Raw genomic sequence first — 21,742 nt, forward strand, 5'->3', positions numbered from 1 at the left:
TTGGGAAGTGGTTAAGATCCTGTAAGCCATTAGGTCAGAGTAGAGCCCTTATGATTGGATCCTGGTGCTTTAATTTATTCATTTTGTCTTTTTTGTTGTTCATTTTTGAGACAGAGTCTCCCTGTGTAATCTTGCTGGCTTAGAACTCACTAGATGCGGAGGAGTCCTATGTAGATCAGGCTGACTGAACTCATAGAGATCCTCCTGTCTCTGCCTCCTGAGTGCTGGGATTAAAGGTGTGTGGTGGTATGTGGTGCTGGGGACTGAACCCAGGTCCTGGTTAAGAGCAGCAAGTACTCTTAAATTCTGAGCCATCTCTCCACACCCTAGGGTTTTTGTTTGTTTGTTTTCTTTCGTTTTTCCCTGTTATTGAGACAGGATCTCATTCTAGAAAATATTGGCTTAGAAATTACTATGTAGCCCAGTCTGGCCTCAGATTTACAGTAATTTTCCCTTGGCCTGCCAAGTGCTGGGATTATGAGCATAAACTGTATTCTCGTGGATGTATAAAATGAGAAGACAGTTGTACAGATGTATTTCCACTGTCCCTTGCCGTATGGTGCTCTGTGCCACCTTGACACTCTGCCAGCCGGAAGTCCAGCACTATGAGCCAAAATATACTCTTTTCCAAAGAATCCTGTCTGGGGCTTTTTATTCTAGAAATATAATACAAAGTGATTTATTCCGTTTAACTAATTCCTGTTTAGCACATGTCTTAGGGTTTGACTGCTGTGAACAGACACACCATGACCAAGGCAATTCATAAAGGACAACACTTAATTGGGGCTGACTTACAGGTTTGGAGGTTCAGTCTATTATCATATAGGTGGGAGAGTGAGACCAAGGTTTTTGGGTTCAGACTCCATCTTTGAGAACCTGACCCCCCCAACAAGACCTGTGCCTAGCACCAGTCTCCAGATTATTCCCCCAATAGATCTGCACCCCCAAGTTACAAGCCCACCCCTGCCTAACAACCACCAATCAGAAGGAAAGCAGAAGTTATGCCAATTATGTTAAAGGCCTCAGTAGCCCTCCAATTCGATCCTCGCCAGGCTAGACACACACTTCGCTTGCCATTTTCTGTAAAACCTTGTCCCAGTGAGTGTTCAGGGCTTTTCTCCACTGGAACTGTCTTGTGGGTTAAGCCCCAAGCTTGATCTTGTGAATAAAGAGATCCTTGTGTGATTGCATTGGTCTTTCCAGGTTCATGAACACTTCCTGGTGAGAGACCAAATCTTTCAAGTTCAGACTGCATTTCAGAGAACTTAAATTCAGGTAAACTAGCAGGCCGGTACCTAACTTTGGTTTCCAAGTTCCCCCCCAACAAGACCAGTGTCTCCTCGTTGATCTCCCCCAACAAAACCTGAGCCTAGCTCCAGTTCCTAGGCTAACCCCAACAAATCCAGAGTCTCCAAGTTAATTGCCAACAAGCCCACCTTATGACCACCAATGCAGAGGGAAGCAGAAATTAAGTTTAGGGTTTGACTCACAGCTAAAGGCCATAGTAGCTTTCCAATTAGATGCTTGCCAGGCTAGAATCCCCCCCCCCCCCCGCCACACACATATGCTTTTAGCTTTCTAAAAAGCCTTACCCTGATAGATTTCTGGGGCTCTTTTCCATTGAAGCCATCCTGTTGTGTCAGAACTGACGAGCGTGGAGCCCACACTTGTGAATAAAGCCTTGTTGTGATTTACATCTGATTGGTTTCTGTCTGTTTTTTGGGTTCACTAACACATTCCTGCCAGTACACTGGTATTACAGGAGAATAACATTATCTAGGCAGGCATGGCAAGGGAGGCACTGAGAGTTCTGTATCTTGACCTGAAGGCCGATAGGAGAAGGCTGCTGTCTTCCAGGCAGCTAGGAGGAGCGCCTCAAAGCCCACCCCCAAAATGACACATGAAGTGGAAATTTAAGGGTTCTTTGGAAAGTCAGTTGTGTTGGATGGTGCTGGAGCGAACACATGAAGTAGTGTTTTCCTGAAGCAGATATGTGAATGAGTGTTTGGCTGAAGCAGACACAGGTAAAAGGATGTTTTGCTAAAGAAAGCACGTGAAACATAACTAAGAGGGTAGGTTACCATCTGACTTTAGGGTTTAAAAGTGGGGTCTTTGGGAAGTGGTTAAGATCCTGTAAGCCATTAGGTCAGAGTAGAGCCCTTATGATTGGATCCTGGTGCTTTAATTTATTCATTTTGTCTTTTTTGCTAATGACATGCATGTATTGGTCTGCCTTATATGCATTCTTGAGCTCCATTTGCCATGATTCCATAGATAGAAATGCACCAAAAAACTCCTGGTGGTGTGTTGGCGCTTCTTTGCCACTCTGGCCATTGGCAGAATGATGTCAGCTGATACAGACTCACACTGAGTTTTGTTAAGACAGATGGGCTGAGGGAAGACACATGCTGAGTCAAGCACCTCTTTCCCCTCGAGGTCGACTCCTCTACCCCTGCGTGGGATATGAGTCGTCCAAGAGCTCTGGCTTTCCCCGAATAAAGCCTCATGTGGTTTGCATCAAGCTTGGTCTATCGTGAGTTTTTGGGTGTCCGCTATTGTCCTGAGGCCTGAGCGAGGGGCTCCTCTCGGAGTCTTTCACTAACAACCTTTCTTTTCCACTACCTCTGGTGGGTGGTGGGCTAGAAGGGAGGTTAAAGGGTTTAAGAACCGTGAACAGACACACTTCCTCCAACAAGGCCACACCTACTTCAACAAGGCTACACCTCTCATAGTGCCACTCCCTAGACCAAGCATGCACAGACTACCATGGCACCTCTTCATAGAATCTTCCTCGATTACTTGACCAAGTCGTTGTCCTTACTAGAAAGAGTCGCAGCTTTCTTGCATTTGCTCTTTGGATCATTTGTTGACTCTATATTTATTCAAGCACACAGGAACCCTCCCCTGCTCCCTCTTTTTAGTTCAAACTCATTTTCCTTTACTAAAGTCCAAGTTACTATGGTTTGATTCTCAAAGGGAAGTTTGTTCAAATGAAACATTTCCAGGTGACTGTTCCAGTCAAGCAGCGATTAGCAGTAAGGCCTTGTGAAGCCCATCAAGGGGAGTTCCCTCTGGTCAACGACTGCTGCATTAATTAGCCAGGGTGACCTTGGGAACATCAAGGATAGAGAGTTGAAGTGGTCTCAAGAAGAAAAGGCATGGATGGGAGGCGGGGGAGGAATCTATAAAATACAGCAAATGGTAGCTTTATTTTATAGGAGAAAGACTTGTATATGATTTGGAAACAAATGGCATTGGGAGGAAGCACAGGAGGCCATGGAATTGATAAGAACGGAAACAAAGAGAACTAGAAGGTGGCGAGTAAGTATATAAAAAGTTAGGACTTCACTCTCCTTGAAGGATCGGAGACGACAGTGCCTGGAGAGACGTGAGAGAGCCCTGCTTCACTTGCACACCTTTTAAAACCTTGTAAGAAAGCATTTTAACCCTAGTAGCCGTCACCTTTCTTTTTTACATGAAAGTAGGACGGTAAATGAGAGTTCTAGTATGATTGTAATTAGCCTTTGTTGAAATGAGTATAATAAACATTTTGAGGAAGGAAATAAAGTCGAGGGAAACATAATGATAACACTGTTGATAATCCTGTTACAGGGACAATGAAATAGGCAAATAGATTTTTGTTCATTTTCAAGGATTTTCAGTTTTTAACGATTTTAAGGTTTTAGAAAGGGGATGTAGGGAAAACTTGTAAGGAGACTCTCAATTGGAATAAAATAAATAATGTAATTGTTGAGGATGGGATGGTAGTAAATCATGTGGATGTATCTAATTGTGGCCTTTCACTGCAGAGGGTTGTTAGTCACTAACTTTAACCTAAAAGGTTAATGCTCAAGCTTTGAGTGAGTTTAGATTATAGAAATAGATCAACTTTCAAAATGTTTTAGTGGTTGCAGTGGGTGGCTTTTATGTGTCAACTTGACACAAGATGAAGTTATCACAGATAAAGGAGCATCAATTTAGGAAATGCCGCCATGACACCCAGGTGTAAGGCATTTTCTCAACTAGTGATCAAAGGTGGGAGGTTCCCTTGTGGGTGGTGTCATCTCTGGGCTGGTAGTCCTGGGTTCTATAAGAGAACAAGCTGAGCAAGCCAGGGGAAGCAAGCCAGTAAGGAACATCCCTCCATGGCCTCTGCATCAGCTCCTGCTTTCTGACCTGTTTGAGTTCCAGTCCTGACTTCCTTTGATGATGAACAGCAATGTGGAGCTGTAAGCTGAATAAACCCTTTTCTCCCCAACTTGCTTCTTGGTCATGATGTTTGTGCAGGAATAGAAACCCTGACTAAGACAGTGGTACTATTTCAAGTACAATTGGTTTGAAGCTGTGATTAAATCTGTATATTTCTGAGTAATGCCCATAGAATACCCTTGGGAGATTTGATGTTACTGTGGCTTGGTTTAGGTGTCCTGGAATTGCGTTGCTTTTTTATGCCTAGTGAGGGAAGAGCTCATGAGTGAAGTACATCTTCAGATGAGATTAATATCTTGTATCTTGGTAATACAACACAATTATCCACTGCTAATAACCGAAGTTCATCTGGGTTGTTTTGTTTTGTTTTTTCGAGACAGGGTTTCTCTGTAGCCCTGGCTGTCCTGGAACTCACTTTGTAGACCAGGCTGGCCTCAAACTCAGAAATCTACCTGTCTCTGCCTCCCGAGTGCTGGGATTAAAGGTGTGTGCCACCACGCCTAGCTTGTGGGCTTGTTTTACCTTCTCTGAAATGGAGACAGACAGACAATATTGAAGGAGCCTTGTCTAGACAACAGTGAGGATGATGATGTCAGAATAGTCAAGAGAAAAAGTTATTTGGCTCCGAGGAACTCAGATAAAGAAAGATGAAGTAAAATGCTGATCATCTCTGCAAACCTTGCAAACCTTTCTGTCTTTTTTTTTTTTTTTAAGATTTATTTATTTTAGCTGGGCGGTGGTGGCACACACCTTTAATCCCAGTGTTTGGGAGGCAGAGGCAGATGGATTTCTGAGTTCGAGGCCAGCCTGGTCTACAAAGTGAGTTCCAGGACAGCCAGGGCTATACAGAGAGACCCTGTCTCGAAAAACAAAACAAAACAAAACAAAAAAAAAAACAAAAAGAAATACCCCAAACAACAACAACAGCAAACAAACAAACAAACAAAACCCAACAACAAAAATCCCGAGACAGCAGGATTGTTGAGTCAGCCTGGGCTATATCATGATTCCTCCAGAAATCTCAGAAAAGCGAAACTAGGGGAGGGGAGAGGAGAGTGAGTGATTTGGAGAAACAGTTCTTCCGGAACCTCATGTGATGTGATGGAGCCTGGCCTATGTAATTTTGCTCCCACGGTCCTCTTACTACCTTATTCAGACAGGATATGGTGTGCATGCCTTTCAACCCCACACTGCAGAGGGAGGCAGATTATTATGAGTTCAAGACCATTGTGTTTTACATAGTGAGAACAAGCTGAGAACATACCCAGCTAGGGGTACAGAGAGATACCCTATCTCAAAAAAAAATTTTTTTTTGTTATTTAATCAGCAGTGTGGGAGTGAATGTCTATAAAAACTCAGGCTAAGATGGATCAATGTGAGTTTTAAGGTAGCCTGGGCTGCTGGGTGTGGTGGCGCATGCCTTTCTTTAATTCCAGCACTCAGGAGGCAAAGGCAGGCAGATTTCTGAGTCTGAGGCCAGCCTGGTTTGCAGAGTGAGTTCCAGGACAGCCAGGGATACACAGAGAAACCCTGTCTTGAAAAACAAACAAACAAAAAGATAGCCTGGACTTTATAAAAAAAAAATCCTCTCTCGAAGTCAAGTAATAGAAACAATAACAAAAAATTAATATAATTGTTGCCAATGATAGTTCTCCTTTAATGACACAGACTAGAAACTATTCCTACTTTGTTATATTTCTGGTTGTGAGCCGAGCCTTTAATGGCTGAGCCATCTCTCCAGCCCCTATTCCTACTTTCTACATGCACCTAACCACCCCCCAATGAGGTAGGCTTTCTAGAATCCCTTCTAGAAGCTTCTGAGCTCCTTTAGACTCAAAGTCTGGTATGTGTTCTTCGATTTCTTGATGGGCCAAGAGACCATCCTAACCTATTTATCAGTCACTACTTGGGCAGAGATTTATGGCCCTGAGTCATGGATGAGACTTCCCTCACTGTCCTGGGAGTAAGTTTGAGCCAAGGTCAGGGCAAGCTGAACAGGCCTGGTTTGTATCCAACCTGCTATCTAGCCATTTGACCCCATGGAGGCAAAACACACCAGGTTGGAGCTCCTGGAAGGGGCTTTCTCCACCAAGGGCCTGCTAGCTAGAGCTGCAAGTGCACCATCAGGCTCCTTTGTGAGATGGCCTCAGTGACAGAGGCATTATGAAGTAAGGAGTACCCCACCCCAAACTTACTGAGCCAGCTACATCAGCCTGTGTTTCCTCTTCACTCCCCAAAACACCATCTACCTGACCTAAGCTTTGCCATGTTGTTACCACTTCTGGGAGCCTGTGCTGTGGTAGGTCCATTCCAGGGCCCTGAATGGGAGCCAGTGAGGGGTCTACTGTCCCAGGATCAAAGCTGCAAGGATCCCCGGTGCTGTGGCAATCTGCTTGTCTCCTGCCTCTTTCTGATCTGGCAGATCCAACAGTATTGGCACCAGTTCTCCAGGACCAGAAAGAGGAATGTCACCAAGGTAAAGGAGGTCGCCTCCTTAGCATCATGAACGTTAGCCACTTGCTGCATGGACTGTGTTCTGTGTCTTGTGTATTAGAGGTGAACTAGAGAGCATGGACTGCTCTGTATAAGCACTGTCCATGCCTTAAACCCAGGACTCACTCTAGACGCAACTCTTCCTCACTCCATAAACTCAACCTGCTTGCAAGTTTTAGGAACCCTACTTGAAAACCATATCTCATATCTGATGGCTTCTGGAAACCTTACTCTACCACCTGGGCAGAGCCGCCATCATGTAGCTCTGGATTGTGGTAACAGCTGTCTGCTTCTGACTGGTATAACCTTCCTTTTTCCTTTTAAAAAGTATAAGATGTACACACAAATTACAAGTGTATAAATCAGTGAACTTCTATAAGCCAAGCACACCCATGTGGAGCACTCAGATTAAGAAACACCATCAGGGGCTATCAAGATGGCTCAGTGGATATGACTGACTGCTGCCAAGCCTGATGACCCGACTATCATCCCCCGAACCCACATGGTAGAAAGAAATTCCCACAAATTGTCCTGTGATCCCCACACCTAAGCCACAGTATGTACACCCAAGCTTGTGGTGGTGTGTGCTCATTATATATAGAAAAAGAAGGACAAGGATGGTGCAAGCTTGTAATCCCAAACATTCAGGAAGCAGAGGCAGGGGGATTGTCCCTTTGAAGTCATCCTGGTCTAGTTACCAGCCAGCCAGGGCTAGATAACTGTTTCAAACAATATAAAAGGAAAGTTAAAGAGCAAACAGATCACCAAGTCAGGAGTGTTGCTTCATGATAGGATGTCTAGTATGTATAAGGCCTTGGCTTTAAACACTAGCCGTGAAAACTGGGCATAAGGCTGCATGTGGGGTGCACCCCTTTGATTCCAACATTCAAGAGGCAGAGGCAGGCAGATCTCTGTGAATTTAAGGACAGATTAGTCTATATAATATATTCCAGGACAGCCAGGACGAAAAGATAAAGAAAAAAGAAACCTGGGTATGGTGGCTTATGCCTGTAATCCCAGCAACCCGGGACTCAGAGCAGTGCTCAGGAGGAGCACTAGAATGAGACTGTCTCAAGGTTTGCCCCACAGCTTCATGCCAACCAACCAACCACCCACCCACCCACCCAACAAACTCACCAACCAACCAACCAACCTGCTAACCAACCAACCAACCAAACAAACAAACAAACAAACAACCAAACAAAAGAACCATCCCTCAAAAACCCAGACCAAATCTAAGCACTAGAACACTCTGGGTTCAAATTCCAGCAGTGAAAACAATTCCCCAAAGCCCCCAGATGTGCATTCGTGACTGACTCCTAGATAAACACAGACCTATGTGAAATCACCTGGCAAGTATTCTACGCAGAGCTTAAGTCAAACCGTGCGTGTGAGCCAGGCAGACTTTAAGAACAGATTAAAGCTCTTTGCTACATTAGACCATGTAGTGGCTTCTGGGAGTCCACTCCCTACCAAAACTCCTGCCTCAATTCCACAGCCTGATAGGATATAGCATGTACTTCTCTCAGACCTAGTCTTCCTCTCTTCTTGTTCTTGGCTCCATTCTGATCATATGAGCACTCTCCTGCTCTTCCTTCTCCTCTTTTCTCTCACTTTCTTCCTTGTTCCCCTCCTCCTCTTACTCCTCCTCCTTTTGCTTCTCTTCCTCCTCTTTTCTCTCTCCTTTTTCCTTGTTCCCCTCGTCCTCTTCTCTGTTTTTTAAGGGTGGGAGTAGAGCCCAGGGCCTCCTCACAAGCTAGACGTCTTGCTACGCATTGAACAATATCAAGCTCTCGCCTGGGCTTCCTTGCTGTACCTGTGGACATGGTCTTGGTTGCTCTGTTCTTAGGGTCTTCATATTTAATGTCTCCTCTGCCTATACTACTCCTGTCACCCGTCCTGACCCTGTGTCAGTTTTCCAGACACGCGTCATCTCCTCTGATTTTCTTGACTCTTTTGTCCAGTGGAGTTAACTCCAGTTCTTCATTAGCATTTATTTCCATTCAAATGCTTTTGGAGGAACTCACCAGGATTTTCTTTTATTTAAGACAGGGTGTCATATAACCTAGGTTAGCCTCTAACTTGCTATGTAGCCAAAGATGACCTTGACCTTCCAACCCTCCTCGGTCTACTTTCTGAGCGCAGAGACTATTAGAGTGGATTGTTTCCATGCTAGGTGAATACTCTATGAATTAAGCTACAGCCTTAGCCTAATTGATACACATTTGGTTACTATCTTTTCTATGTCTACAACATTGCTCCCAGCAGGGACTTTGTCTTGTTCACAGTGGTCCCAGCACACAGAACAGTTCCGGGCTCAGCATATCCTCAGTATTTCCGGAGGGAATGAATGACGTCTGCTTGCGGGGTGGTTGACCCCTTTTCTTAGCACAGGTGCTAAGGGAGAGTGGGACATTTGGTCATATCCGTGGGGGAATGTGGGAGATAAATTGTGTGCAGAACTCTGCTTTTCAGCTCTTACTTACTTCACAGGTGCCACCACAGAGACGGACAGTGTGGTCTGCCCCCCAGGACACGTTTGTTGGGATGATTCCTGAATTCTTTACTCATGGAAAAAACAGGGGCCTGGATGTTCACATCCAACAGTGGATGCAGAAGCGGCGGTGGGGATACCAGAAGACTGTCGGACAACAGTGGGACACCCAGTATCTGCTGTCTCTGCAGAAGCCGTGTCAAGACCTGCCTTGGGATATCCATACCTCTACTGAGCCCATTTTTTGTACCTCTTCCTTTTCAAATGCTTGTCTTCTCCCTCAGGACAGTTCTTGGGAAGCATGGCAGTTATCCTGGCATCCCAGAGATAGCCAGGCCCGCCCATCCCTGCCTATATGCCAAAGAACGGAGCAGCTGCTGGATCCTTCTCATACGTTGGTGCCGCCAGAGCCTGTTAGCATGACGTACACCTCCACAACTCTAGCCTTCTCTCTTCCAAACTTCCCTCCAGCTCAGAGTCTAAACTTCTGCCTCAGAGAGTTTCTGCCCGATCCTCTTAGCCAACAATTGGAAATGTCCACCAAGGAGTGCTTGGAGCACTCACAAGGTCCCTTAGTACCATGGGGTCAAACCAAGACAGTAGGCAGAGAATGCAATGAAGTTACTCTGCAATATCTAAACAAGAGAAAGAGCAGGGGGGAAGATGCTCAGGAGATACGAGCATCTGGAGCCTTCCGCCCAATAGACTCTGGAGTGGAGGAGGATGAACAGGCTAAAGCCCTGGGGTACAGAGACCAGAGGCAAGAAAGAAGGGAAACTGACAGCGAGATCTCAGTGTCAGAGTGGGAGAGGCAAACCCAGGTGAGGACTGCAGAGAGAGAACAAACTGAGAAACTCCAGAGGGAGCCTGGAGAGGAGAGCCCTTCTTCCCAGTCTCACATAGGAGAGAACCAAGAAGAGTTCAGATGTAAAACTGACATAGCAACTCAAATACCAGCATGGGTTGGCCAGGAGGATGCTGTGGAGACTCCAGCACTGGGGACGAATGAGAAAGAAGCCAGAGGGAAGGAAGAGGCTGAGGTCGAGGCCCAAGGATTGGAAACTCAGGACTGGACAGGAAGTAAGGCTGCTGAGAATTCCCAAGTGCTAAAGTGGGGGACACAAGACCAGATTGGAGGCAATACTGGTACAGAAACTGAGGTGGAGGAAGGAAGGAACGAGGATCAGATCAGAAGTGGAGATGGTGTGAAAATCGAGACATCTGGAAGGGAGAATCCAGGAGAATTCAAACAGGACAATGAAAAGACCCAGGCCCTGGGGTGGGAGACCCAGGCTGGGGAGCGTGGAGGACAAAGCAGCAGTGAGAACGACACGAAGATCCAAGCATCTAAGGGAGAGAACCGGAATCTGTCAAGACAGGAAGTTGAACTGGGCTTGAGGAAGCTCAGGGAGGTAAGAGAAGAGGACTGGGTGGTGATCCAGGCACTATGCTGGGGCAGCCAGAGCCTCAGGCTGATCGCAGTGGACAGAGGACTCATGATACCATGCTGCGGAGACCAGAGCCAGGTCAGAGGAGAATATACTGTAGACATCTCAACACTGGAAAGTGACCAAAGAGAGGGTGGGGATGCTGGTGCAGCAAACCAGGTGACACCCGAGGCCGAGGAGCAGGCTCGATCCAGTCAACCTGACATGGAGACTTGCACAGTACTGAGCCAGGAAGAGGAAAAGACTGAAGAGGAAAATGGAACGGATGCTCTGGCACAAGGGAAGAGAAACCTGAGAGGGGCTAACAGCACAGATGAAGCACAGACCCAGAAACTTGGGGAAGAAAATCAGGGTCAGTTAGGAAATGAATCCCATAAAATGATTCACGGACCAAAACGGAAGAATCAGAAATTAGAATCAGAAATTAGAGGCAACGATCATATAAATAACCAGACATCTGAGGCAGGGAACTGGGCGGAGCTAACAAGCAAGAAAGGTGATATGACCCATGGGACAGGGTACGAGGAAGCTGAGGAGGCTGAGGGTGAGGACCGCACAGAAGGGACGAGAATCGTGAGAGGAGCCGGAGGGGAGAAAGGTACAGAGACCAAGGCAGCCATGGAAGAAAGCCAGAGCCCGTTAGGTGATGTGGGTACAAACACCCATTCATCCGAATTAGAGAACCAGAAGGAGATGGGCAGCGAGGTTGCAACAGAAGCTCGGGCCCCGGAGCAGAGAAACAAGACAGAACCTGGAAATAATGACGTAAAGACCCAGAGACCTGAGAGCGAGAGCCAGGGACAGCTGGCTGAAGCTGGAGAGATCGGGGAACAGGCTAAAGGAGAGAGCACTTCAGGAAATGGGGCATCGGAGAAGAAAAACTGGGGAGAGGGTGCAAGAGAGGATTGTAGAAAGCTGCAGCGGGCCAGGAGAAAGGATCAGAGACGGTTAGGTGAAGTTGATGGAAAGACCTACCAGTTAGAGTGGAAGAACCAGGAGAACTTTAGAGATGGGAATGATGCGGAAATTCAAAAACAAGGGAAGAGAAACCCACTATGTTTCACGGGAGACGATAGCTCAGACACCCGAGCCTCTGTGGGAGAGGACCAGAGACAGTCTGCGTATGAAACCGATGAAAAGAGTCAGACACGGGGGCAAAGAAACCAGAGCAAGCGTAGAGACACTGCTACAGAAATCCAGGATGTCGGGGTCCAGAGAAAACGCAGAGCTGAGGGCTCTAAACTGTCTCATCCATCCGGGAGAGGAGGCAAGGGCCGGGTGGGCAGGAAGGATGCTGTCAGGCCCAGTCCCCCAAATGACTCTTCTGGGAAAGTGGGGCCCACAAGGCAGAAGTGCAGCTCGGCTCAGCTGGCTTCTCTCACTTCCGGATATGGAACCCCCAGACACAAGCAACCAATGGCTGGAAATGGTGTCGACTCTGCTCCCTGTTCTGAAGAACATCTAAGTTGCCAGGGCAGAGCTCCTGCCCGGAAGCACAGATGTGAAGTCAGTGAAAGAACCCAGAGGGCCCAACCTGGATCTCAAAGAAGACAAGAAAGGGACAAAAGGGTGGACCTAGGGAAGGCTTCCAGCCCGACCTGCCAGGACCCCTATCCACAGTCTCAGGCATCCTCTGTCTTTCCCTCTCTCCTCTGTCCCCAAGTGTCTCAAGCTGTTCCTGCTGTAGCATTCGTACCAGTAGCTCTCAAAACCCTTCACAAATGGCCAGCCCTCAAGAAGAGCAAGCATCTGCTCCTGGAGTCGCTCATGAAGAGGAGGATTGCACATCTGAGGTGGGGCCTCCCTCGACGCATCCTAGAGTCGTACTTGCTTTTTCACTTCTTAGAATCTTGCTCCTTGCCGCCGGCTGGAGGGAAGCTGCCTGGATCACGCACGGACCGGGAACGCCAAAGGCAGCAGGGACGACATTGTGAGTCTCAGGCATCCCTGTTAGGCCTTGAGTCTCCAGTCGGGACTCAAAGCCGTCCAGTTCTTGAAAAAAAAAGTTCGAAACTTTGTACCCAAGTCCAGGCTGTAGAGAAGCGTAGACCAACCAAGCCGGAGCCAACGGGCAGCTCTATTCCACCTAAGAAACCCAGGAGAATAAGACCACCAGGGGGAGCAAGAGAACCACAGATCCAGGAAGAGGCCCCTAAGGCCAAGATCCCTGCTCCCAAGATTCCCAGGCCAGCAGTAGAGTCTAGGAGCTGGCACAACCCAAGAGGAGTCCCAGAGTTTTCCATTGAGAACAGCAGAAGCAGAGAAATGGTTAGGCCTGGAGTCTCCCATGTAGAAGAGAAGACTTCCAGCAGAGCGAAGGCCTCATCTAGTCCAGGAGGCTGCAACCACCTGAAAAAGGAACGTGAACCAAGGGAAGCCTCCGGGCTCTCTGCAAACAAGTGTCTGCAGCCCACGGGCGGAAAAAGTGGAAGTGTGAGACCCTCAGAAGACAGAAAACGAGCCAGTTCTGCACATACATCCAGCTTGAAAGGGAGTATCCACTCCGCGGCAGCCAGACTGAGCATGACCGTCTGGAGCAAGATGGCGTCGTCGACACAGCTGGCTAAGCCCCAGCACTCAACCCCCTTTCTCACCCCAGGGAATCCTACTCCACTTAACAAAGTGGGGGCTCCATATACAGATGAGAACCGCAGCCGATTCCCCACTGCCTTAGAGAAGGACCTGGGGCCACCAGGAGTAACTGTTTCTAGGATAGAGAGCTACCAGGAATACGAGACCCCTGGGAACTCAGTGGGGACACCCCACAATCCAGCCGTCTCACAAAAGTTTGGTTTTATGAGGCACTTGAGATATTTTCTCAGACAGTATGGCCTTAAAAAGTAGGCCACAAGCCCAGAGTCCTTAGGACACGCCAGAGAAGGCATGCAGCGGACCTGCTTAGTCTCACAGCCTCTAATAAAATTGGTTATTTGGATCCTGCAGGATTGCAGATTCCTTTGCTATGTTGTCTGATTGTTCTCTTTTGGGATTTGGGTCCTCTGTGGACAGCATAGCCACTTCTACACTGTAGTTTTGAAGGTTAGCAGAATATAGGGCAATCCAGTCTCATCTACTACCAACCCTTACTTTCTCAGTCCCTTTCTCCCAGGCTCCCAACTCCTCTTGATAGATCACACTGTAGTTTTTTTTTTTTCTCATGCCTTTGTCTTGCTCGATTCCCAAACTAATCCTGATTGAACTATGATACTCAGCCCCAGTTGTCTGGAGGGTTGGTTAGTGTTCTTCATGACACACCGTTTTAGAGTTTTACTGCTGGGAACAGACACCATGGCCAATGCAAATCTTACAAAGGACAACATTTAATTGGGGCTGGCTTACAGGTTCAGAGGTCCAGTCCATTATCAACAAGGTGGGAGCATAGCAGCATCCAGGCCGGCATGGCGCAGGAGGAGCTGAGAGTTTTACATCTTCATCTAAAGCTGCTAGCAGAATACTGACTTCCAAGCAGCTGGGATGAGGGTCTTGAAGCCCACATCCACAGTGACACACCTACTCTAACAGGGCCACACCTTCTAATAGTGCCACTCCCTGGAATGAGTTTATACAAACCATCACATACACTATTATCCAGACTCATTATTACAAAAAAGGGAGGTTTTCAAAGGCTGAGAAACCATTGAGCAAGAGGAGACAAAGATTTTAAGACCAGAAATTGAGAAGGACCAGACAGAAAGGTGTTTTTCTGGACCCGACAGGATACTATACTCAGACTCACAGCAGCTGTGGTTGCCTGTACAAGAGCTGTGCAAGATCAAGCCAGAGTACATTCTAGCATGGGGTGGGAAGGCATTCCTGGATCCCTCTGTTCCTGAGGGGCTGTGGGTACTTGATGACTTCCATGGGAGGGGCGAGTCAGTTTTCTTTAAGGTGTAACTCCTGATAGGTCAGGCATTCTCTAGTGGATGGCCCCGTACCATATATGGGCAGTATCAACTGGAATCAAGGAGTTATTTAAAAAAAAAAAAAGTCACAGAGCCAGGAATGGTGGCGCATGTCTTCTATTTCAGCACAGGGTACCCAGAGGCAAGTAGATCTTTGTGAGTTCGAGGCCAGCATAATCTATATCAGGAGCTCATAGCTGTCAGTAACTAGTTCTGGGGCACTTGATGCCTCTTCTGGTCTCTGTGGACTCCTATAAGCACATGGTTCTATGGTAGAGAGTCAGATAGAAAGGACCAATCCTAAGTGACTTGACGAGTTATTGAGTGACTTAGTTAAAGCTTGTGCTGCCTGTTAGCTAAGCAAGACCGCACTTGCTACCTGGGACAGAATGACCTGTAGGAGTAGCTGAAACAGATCTCTGAGTTCCACGCCAGCCTGACTTACATAGTGAATGCTAGGCCAGCCAGGACTACATAGTGAGAACCCTGTCTTTGGAAAGTGGGGGAGGCAAGGGGTGTTCAGTTTTGGAGTTTTGCTGCCCGTAAACCAACTTCATGGAAAATCCAATCCACACTGCCTCAGTTCTATAATATCGCCCACCACAATTATTTGTTGTATTAGCTCACTATGGGCACATTCCGGTAAGTGTGAATCTTCAGAGGAAATCTTATGGCGCTTCTGCCTTGTGAGTGCTAAGCGAGTGCTGTACCGCTGAGCTATCTTTAGCCTCTACTTGCTTGGTTCCTTATAAAAAGCCGTATGTGTTGACCAAAGGTCACGTAGAAAACGTAATTTCAGCCATTTGGGAGGTAGAGTCGTGAGGCTCAGGAATTCAAGGTCATTCTCAAGTGTACTGAGTCCTCTACCTGTGGGGCAAGTGGACGGCGCCACCAGACAGAAGAACTGGTAAGGATGAGTGAGCCCAGACCCTGGAATTGAGAGCCAGAAGGATGAGGCCACTCATTGCCTGCTCTCTGCTCTGGAACAAGTAACCAAGACAGACTATTGAAGGCCATGGCAGTTAGTCTCTTAGCATAAAAACCTGGAGTGCTCCATGCTTATAAGGTACCTGGATAGGTCCTTTTCTGGGCATTCCTTCCCAGAAAAGGGATTTAATCCCTGGTTCACCTTGAATAGGGTGTATGCGTTCACATCCACCATTAAAGCAGTTTGAGCAAGGACAAAACAAACCAACTCTTCGTCAGGGATTGCTGTGGAGGGGAGGCCTTGTCATAAAGAGCTGAAATCTCCTGGAGACGGCCTTCTCTCTCCCAGCTCCTCCCAACTCTCCCTGAACTCACTTGGGACCAAACCGAGTTCTACCCCGGACCTGGGCTCTGCCTTCCAGTTCCTGCCTGGCGTGCCCTAAGGGGAGCTTGGATAAAGGACCCCCATCAGTATCCCAGTGGCGCCTAGGTACACAGGAGACTGGGAACCACAGATATCAGCCTCCATCCCGCTGAGGACCCTCGTTACAGACTGTGGTTTGCCTCCCCCGAGCAGGCATGCTGGCCATGGCATGGGGCCAGGCACCCCAACAGGAAGGCAAGATGCACCCCAGTTTATCTGATAAAAACAAAAAACTCCCAAAATCCTGTCACCCAGTTAAGTTTTAATATATGTTCTGTTTGTTTTTTCCACCATCGCCTGCAGAATGTTCCTATAACATCTCTCTACCTCTACACTGTGGTAAGTGTGTAAAACAGTTTCCAGTGATCTCTACCTTCTGGTGCTGGTGCCTGGTGTAACACGCTGGCTCCTTGAATGTGATTTGGGCACTATTGACTCCCAACAGTTGGGGTACAGCGGAAATGATGGAGCAGTCCTGTCTCAGTCTTGGGAGAATCAGGAATTTAAAGTCATCCTCAGCAGAATATCTTGTTTGAGACCAGCCTGAACTACATCAGAACCTAACTCTTTTTTTTTTTTTTTTTTTGAGACAGGGTTTCTCTGTGTAGCCCTGGCTGTCCTAGAACTCACTCTGTAGACCAGGCTGGCCTCGAACTCAGCCTCTTCCTTTCAAGTGCTGGGATTAAAGCCATGTGCCACCATGCCTGGCTAGAACCTAACTTAAAATAAACAGAAGGGAGAGATGGCTTGTTCTTGCAGAGGACTTGGTTTTAGTTCCCAGCACCCAAATGGTGACTCTAAGCCTCCCCAACGCTAGCTCCAGGGGATCTGACTCCCTCTTCTGACCTCTGCAGACACCAGGCACTCACATGGTGTACATACCTACACACAGGTTAACACTCAATACATTAAAAAAAATTAGTCAAAAAAAGCAAATAATAGCAACCTTTTTTTTTCTTTATTAAATCTGACAGCTACTTTATAAACGCTTTGAGCACACATTCCCGATGAGGTCCACGCACAGTCCTTTTGGGTTTAGTTGCACACAATCCACAGTTCTAGCCTCCAACACCTTGCCTTGCAGTGGCTGCTCGCCCGCTGGCTGCAACGTCGTCCGGGTGCAGGAGGCTCGCGCTCCTCCACGTGCGCTCGGAGCGCTCTTCCCACTGCGCTTGCGCAGAAGCGGCGCGGGAAACCCTGCGCTGCAGAGCCTGAGGGCGGGCGAGGAGGTGGCCGCGGGGCAGATGACGGCTGCTGACCATCCTGCGTTTGGGAGAGATGAAGAAGCGGCGCTGCTCCTGGAGAGGACTCATCACCGGCACGATCCGCGCTGGCTGCTGCCCGTGTCCCCTCACGTCTGCATGGCCTGCGCGTTGGAACTGCTGCCGGAGCCCGGAGTGTCGGTGCGACCTAAACCCTCCCTCCTCCTCAAGGACCTGGCGCGGCCATTTCCCTCACCCTCCTCAGCAAGCCAGCTTCTCTGAACCAGGCACTCTTTTCCTGAAATGAAGCCCAAACCGGACCCCGCTTCCTCAGGCTCGCCCTTCTCCCAGCCGCCGCGGCCATTGCTGCCCCCCACCCTATCCTCTTCGCCCTACCCTCCTGCGTCTCTGCCTGTCGCCTGCTGAGTCTCTAGTGAGCCTGTCCCTAGGTGCAGAGTCTAGAGGAGCCCCGGGATACCTCCAGGGCTCAGAGCCGCACACTCCACTCTCTGTTCCCTGCTCCCCACCAACCCTTCTGTTTGCTTTCCTCCATCTCTAGGTATTGAGCCCCAGCTCAGCTCCTCTGCTCCACTCCCTTTTAGCTCTAGTGAGTGGGCAGGGAAGGAGGAGACTGTTTTTAGTCTTTGTGATGTCGGGAATGACAGGCAGAGGTTCCTGGCAGGCAGAAGTGGGGTGCATGGGAAGTCATTTTTGATAAACAGAATTCTCTACATTTGCCTTAGCAGAGTTGCTTGTTTGGAGATCTCACTAGATAGCTATCCCAGAGTAGCCTTGGCCTCACAGAGATCCACCTGCCTCTGCCTCCCGAATGCTGGGATTAGAGGCTCACATTACCATGCCTACTGGTCCCTTCTCTCTTGTTTGTTTGTTTGTTTATTTATTTATTTATTTATTTTTCTAGACAGGGTTTCTTTGTGTACCCCTGGCTGTCCTGGAAATCACTCTGTAGACCAGGCTGGCCTCGAACTCAGAAATCTGCCTGCCTCTGCCTCCCAAGTGCTGGGATTAAAGGCTGCGCCACCACTGCCCAGCCCCCTCTCTCTTTTTGATCTGATTCTGTCTTGAACATTTTTGCAGAGACCGTACTGGAGACTGACCAGTGTGAGGGTCTGTGCTTACCCTGAATGGAAGGATATGTGTTCTCTGCCTACGGCTGAGGCTCATGAAGGGTTCCCAAGATCATTCCTGGTTTTGATTGTATTGCCAGCTTCTTGGGCTGAAATGTGTTGGTGTCACACACTTAGGAGATAGAGGCAGGGTGATTAATTCAAAGCCAGGCTCAACTACATAGTGAGTTTGAGGCCAGCCTGGGCTACATACATGGGACAAAAAAAAAAGTGTCCCTCCTCCAAACGTATAGGTGAAAAAGAGTGATTTGTAAACACAGTGCTATGTAAATGTAAACTACAAAGTCAGTTTCTGTATACGTCTGTACAAATGCACGAATCTCCTGGTATAAATGGTGTCTATCCTCCCCGCAGGGAGGATGGCTGGCTCACAGTTTAGAGTGACTGTGCTAGTACTCTTGTTATATTTGGGAACTACAGTTTGGGTTCAGAGTGAGCCTGCCTTGGTTACTGTTGAAAGTTTCTCTTCATTCACTCAAAGCTGGTGCGCAAGAAACATGTGGTGTTCTGCTTCCAAGATGCGCTGGTGAGGCACACCTCCTTGGTCACTCAGCTGGTAGCTCAGGACCAGAGAGTCTGCATCCATTTTGTACGCGTGCTTTTTGGTGAGATCCAAAGGGGGAACTGGCGTGAACTGTGCGCGTGCGTGCGCGGCGGAGCGTAGGTTTTAACCCGGGAGGACTTGGAAAGATGACTTAGATGTCTTGTATCACTGAGGCAGTTTACTAACAAGTTGTTTGGTTATAATCATAGCAATATGGGCCCCCTCCCCTTTCTAAGCTGCATGAATCATTTTATGGTAACTGCCCTTATCAGCTCTAAGAGGCTAGTGAAGGTGGAAAGGCCTGGAATGGAGTCGGCTCGCCTTGGTTGTGATACCAATCAAGTCATTGTCCTTCTCCTTCCTTAATTTCTTCAGGTATAAAGTGAGGTGGCTCCCTCTTTGATTACAGTGTATAGTGGGCCTCGCCCTAGTGGGGAGGATGGATAACCTCGTAGGGAGGATGGATAACATGCTCTGAGTGCTCCTCCATGTGGAGGCTTTCCAGGTTTACCAACTGCTGACCAGTGGGAGCCAGGATGACCTTAGGAGAAAACCAAGACTGCCAAATGTATTGTTAACCCTAGATGGGTCACAGACTCCAGGGCATACAGTCTGCTTGCCGTGAACTCTCATCATTTAAAACTGTCATCATTTAAAAGTTAGACTGAACGCTGAGAACTCTAGGTGTGGTTGAGATCAGAACTGAGCAAGGGCAGTGTTTCAAACGGCTGGGTTTAGAATTATCCTTGCCTTTGTAAAACTGTATGCACTGAGACCGCACTGCTAATCATCCTATTCTTGCCTCCCTCTGCTCCAAGGACTGTTAAACAGTGTGGAAGATGGGAGTATGGCAGACCTCTGTATTGAAGGTAAGTGTTCCTGCTGAAGCTGTGTACCTACCATTCAAACTGGGGACTGTCAGCCTGAATTGTAGCCCTGGCTACTGAGGTGTTAGTGAAATTGCCCACTTAGGAACGTAGGAGGGAGCTCAATGAGTTGATAACTGATTCTGTTTCTTCTCAGGCATCACCTCTTTGCTAAGTACTGCGTTAAGCATTAGGGGTATGTAGATGCTAGGATGTGGCCAGGCTCACTAGGAGTTTACAGTCTGCAGAGGACACTGGTTGGTAAATTAGTGGGGGTCGATGAGCGATGAGGAATGGATGATGGGCTGGGCATAGAGGCGTGTGCCGTGAATCCCAGCATTCTGTGGCAGAGGCAGGAGGATGTCTGTGAGTTGGAGGCCAGCCTGGTCTACATATTGAGTTTCAGGACAGCCAGGAATACATAGAGAGGCCCTGTCTTTAAAAAAGAAAAGAAAGGTAGCTGGAGAGATGGCTTAGTGATTAAGAACACTGACTGTTTTTCCAGAGGTCTTGAGTTCAATTCCCAGCACCCACAAGGTGGCTTACAACCATCTGTAATGGGATCCGATGTCCTCTTCTGGTGTGTCTGAAGACAGCAACGGTGTGCTTATATACAATAAATAAATAAACAAATCTTTAGAAACAAGCAAACAAACAAGGCATTGTCAACAAACACTTTTTGTTTTTGAGCCATGTGTGGTGCTCATGGCTATAATCTCAGGATTTGGGAGGTGGAGGCAGAAGGATCAGGAGTTCAAGGCCAATCTTGGCTACCTACCAAGTTTGAAGCCAACAGACAAAGAAACTGGGCTGGAGAGATAGCTTAGGGATTAAGTGCCCATATTGCCCATGCAGAGAATTTGGGATCAGTTCCAGCACCTAGTAATGATTCACAACCATTTAAAATTTTAGAAGAAGCCGGGCATAGTGGTGCACACCTTTAATCCCAGCACTTGGGAGGCAGAGGCAGGCTGATTTCTGAGTTCAAGGCCAGCCTGGTCTACAGAGTGAGTTCCAGGACAGCCAGGGCTACACAGAGAAACCCTGTCTTGAAAAACAAAATAATAAAAAATAATAAAAAAATAAAATTGTAGAAGAAATTTAATTCCAGTTCCAGAGACTCGAGTGGCCTCTTCTGACCTCTGCAGGCCCTAGGGATGCATGTGGAACATATTACATACATGCAATCAGTTACTCATATACATTAAAAGAAACGCAAGCCAAACATACAATATTTCAGCAACACAATTATTTTCAAAAAATATATTTCATATAAATTTCTTCTAAAATTTTAAAATTCAGTGTTTCTCGTTTTAAAACATTATTTGTGTGTGCATGTATGTGCCCTATGCTTTCAGGAGCTGGAGTTCTAGATGGTTGTGAGTTCTCCGGTGTTGGTGGTACCAAACTCTGGTTCTCTGGAAGAGTAATAAGAGCTCCTAATTGCTTAGTCCTCTCTCTAGTCATTTGTTTGTTTGTTTGTTTGTTTACTTGGCTTTTTGAGACAGGGTCTCTCTACATAGCCATGGCCGGCCTCGACGTATAGAGATCCCCCGTGCTTGGTGGGTTAGGCATTCGGTCCTAACAGTAACGAGTTCAGCCTTCAGGAGGAGAAGTCCATGTTTAGCCCATACATAGCCTCCAAGTCTTCCACCACAACCACACTGTAAATGTGTCTATTAAACGAACCCCGGGTGGTTCAGGAAAGGGGAGGATGGATGCCCACATGCCATTCTGTCCCCTTGAGTGTTCAGAGCCTCCTTTGTAGCAGATGCTCCTCAGGAAACATTCATGTGACAGTTGTTCCCGTTCTGAAGGTGCCCCACCCCACTGCTTGCCTGTCAGCTGATTGACTTATTTTGTCTTTCCCAAGTTTGTGAACGTCCCATAAATCAATGTGATCGGTAGCATCCCATAAATCAATGGGATTGGTGTCATTTCTGACCATCTCTGTACAGGCTACATATCTGGATAAATATGTATTACTTGAAGTTTTGACTTCTGGAGGAAGTTCCTTCCTTCCTTCCTTCCTTCCCTCCCTCCCTCCCTCCCTCCCTCCCTCCCTCCTTCCTTCCTTCCTTCCTT

The 21,742-nt window shown here is 47.6% G+C and overlaps 2 protein-coding genes across 3 annotated transcripts in view; both read left to right on the plus strand.

Annotated features, from left to right (window-relative positions):
• Positions 1-6,449: 6,449 nt before the first annotated feature.
• C15H22orf46 (chromosome 15 C22orf46 homolog) lies at positions 6,450-13,579 on the plus strand. Its single transcript, XM_021184171.1, has 2 exons — positions 6,450-6,685; positions 9,196-13,579. The coding sequence occupies exons 1-2, from the start codon at positions 6,476-6,478 to the stop codon at positions 13,486-13,488; spliced, it is 4,503 nt and encodes a 1,500-aa protein (XP_021039830.1). The 5' UTR covers positions 6,450-6,475; the 3' UTR covers positions 13,489-13,579.
• Positions 13,580-17,118: 3,539 nt separating this feature from the next.
• Positions 17,119-21,742, plus strand: part of Mei1 (meiotic double-stranded break formation protein 1) — a 59,676-nt gene continuing 55,052 nt past the window's right edge. Inside the window, exons 1-3 of one of the 2 annotated variants that reach the window (XM_021183647.1) lie at positions 17,119-17,300; positions 18,729-18,852; positions 19,610-19,660. In XM_021183647.1, coding sequence (XP_021039306.1) covers positions 17,142-17,300; positions 18,729-18,852; positions 19,610-19,660 — 334 coding nt within the window. In that variant the 5' untranslated portion in view covers positions 17,119-17,141. The remainder of the gene's footprint in view (positions 17,301-18,728; positions 18,853-19,609; positions 19,661-21,742) is intronic. The other variant, XM_029469936.1, reaches the window with a different exon arrangement.

The sequence above is a fragment of the Mus caroli genome, chromosome 15, assembly GCF_900094665.2.
Source record: "Mus caroli chromosome 15, CAROLI_EIJ_v1.1, whole genome shotgun sequence".
NCBI lineage: Eukaryota > Metazoa > Chordata > Mammalia > Rodentia > Muridae > Mus > Mus caroli.

Coding starts and splice junctions, on each gene's coding strand:
- C15H22orf46 (XM_021184171.1), top strand. CDS start 6,476: ATGTTGTTACCACTTCTGGGAGCCTGTGCTGTGGTAGGTCCATTCCAG. Junction 6,686..9,195: donor GAAAGAGGAATGTCACCAAG/GTAAAGGAGGTC, acceptor CTTACTTCACAG/GTGCCACCACAGAGACGGAC.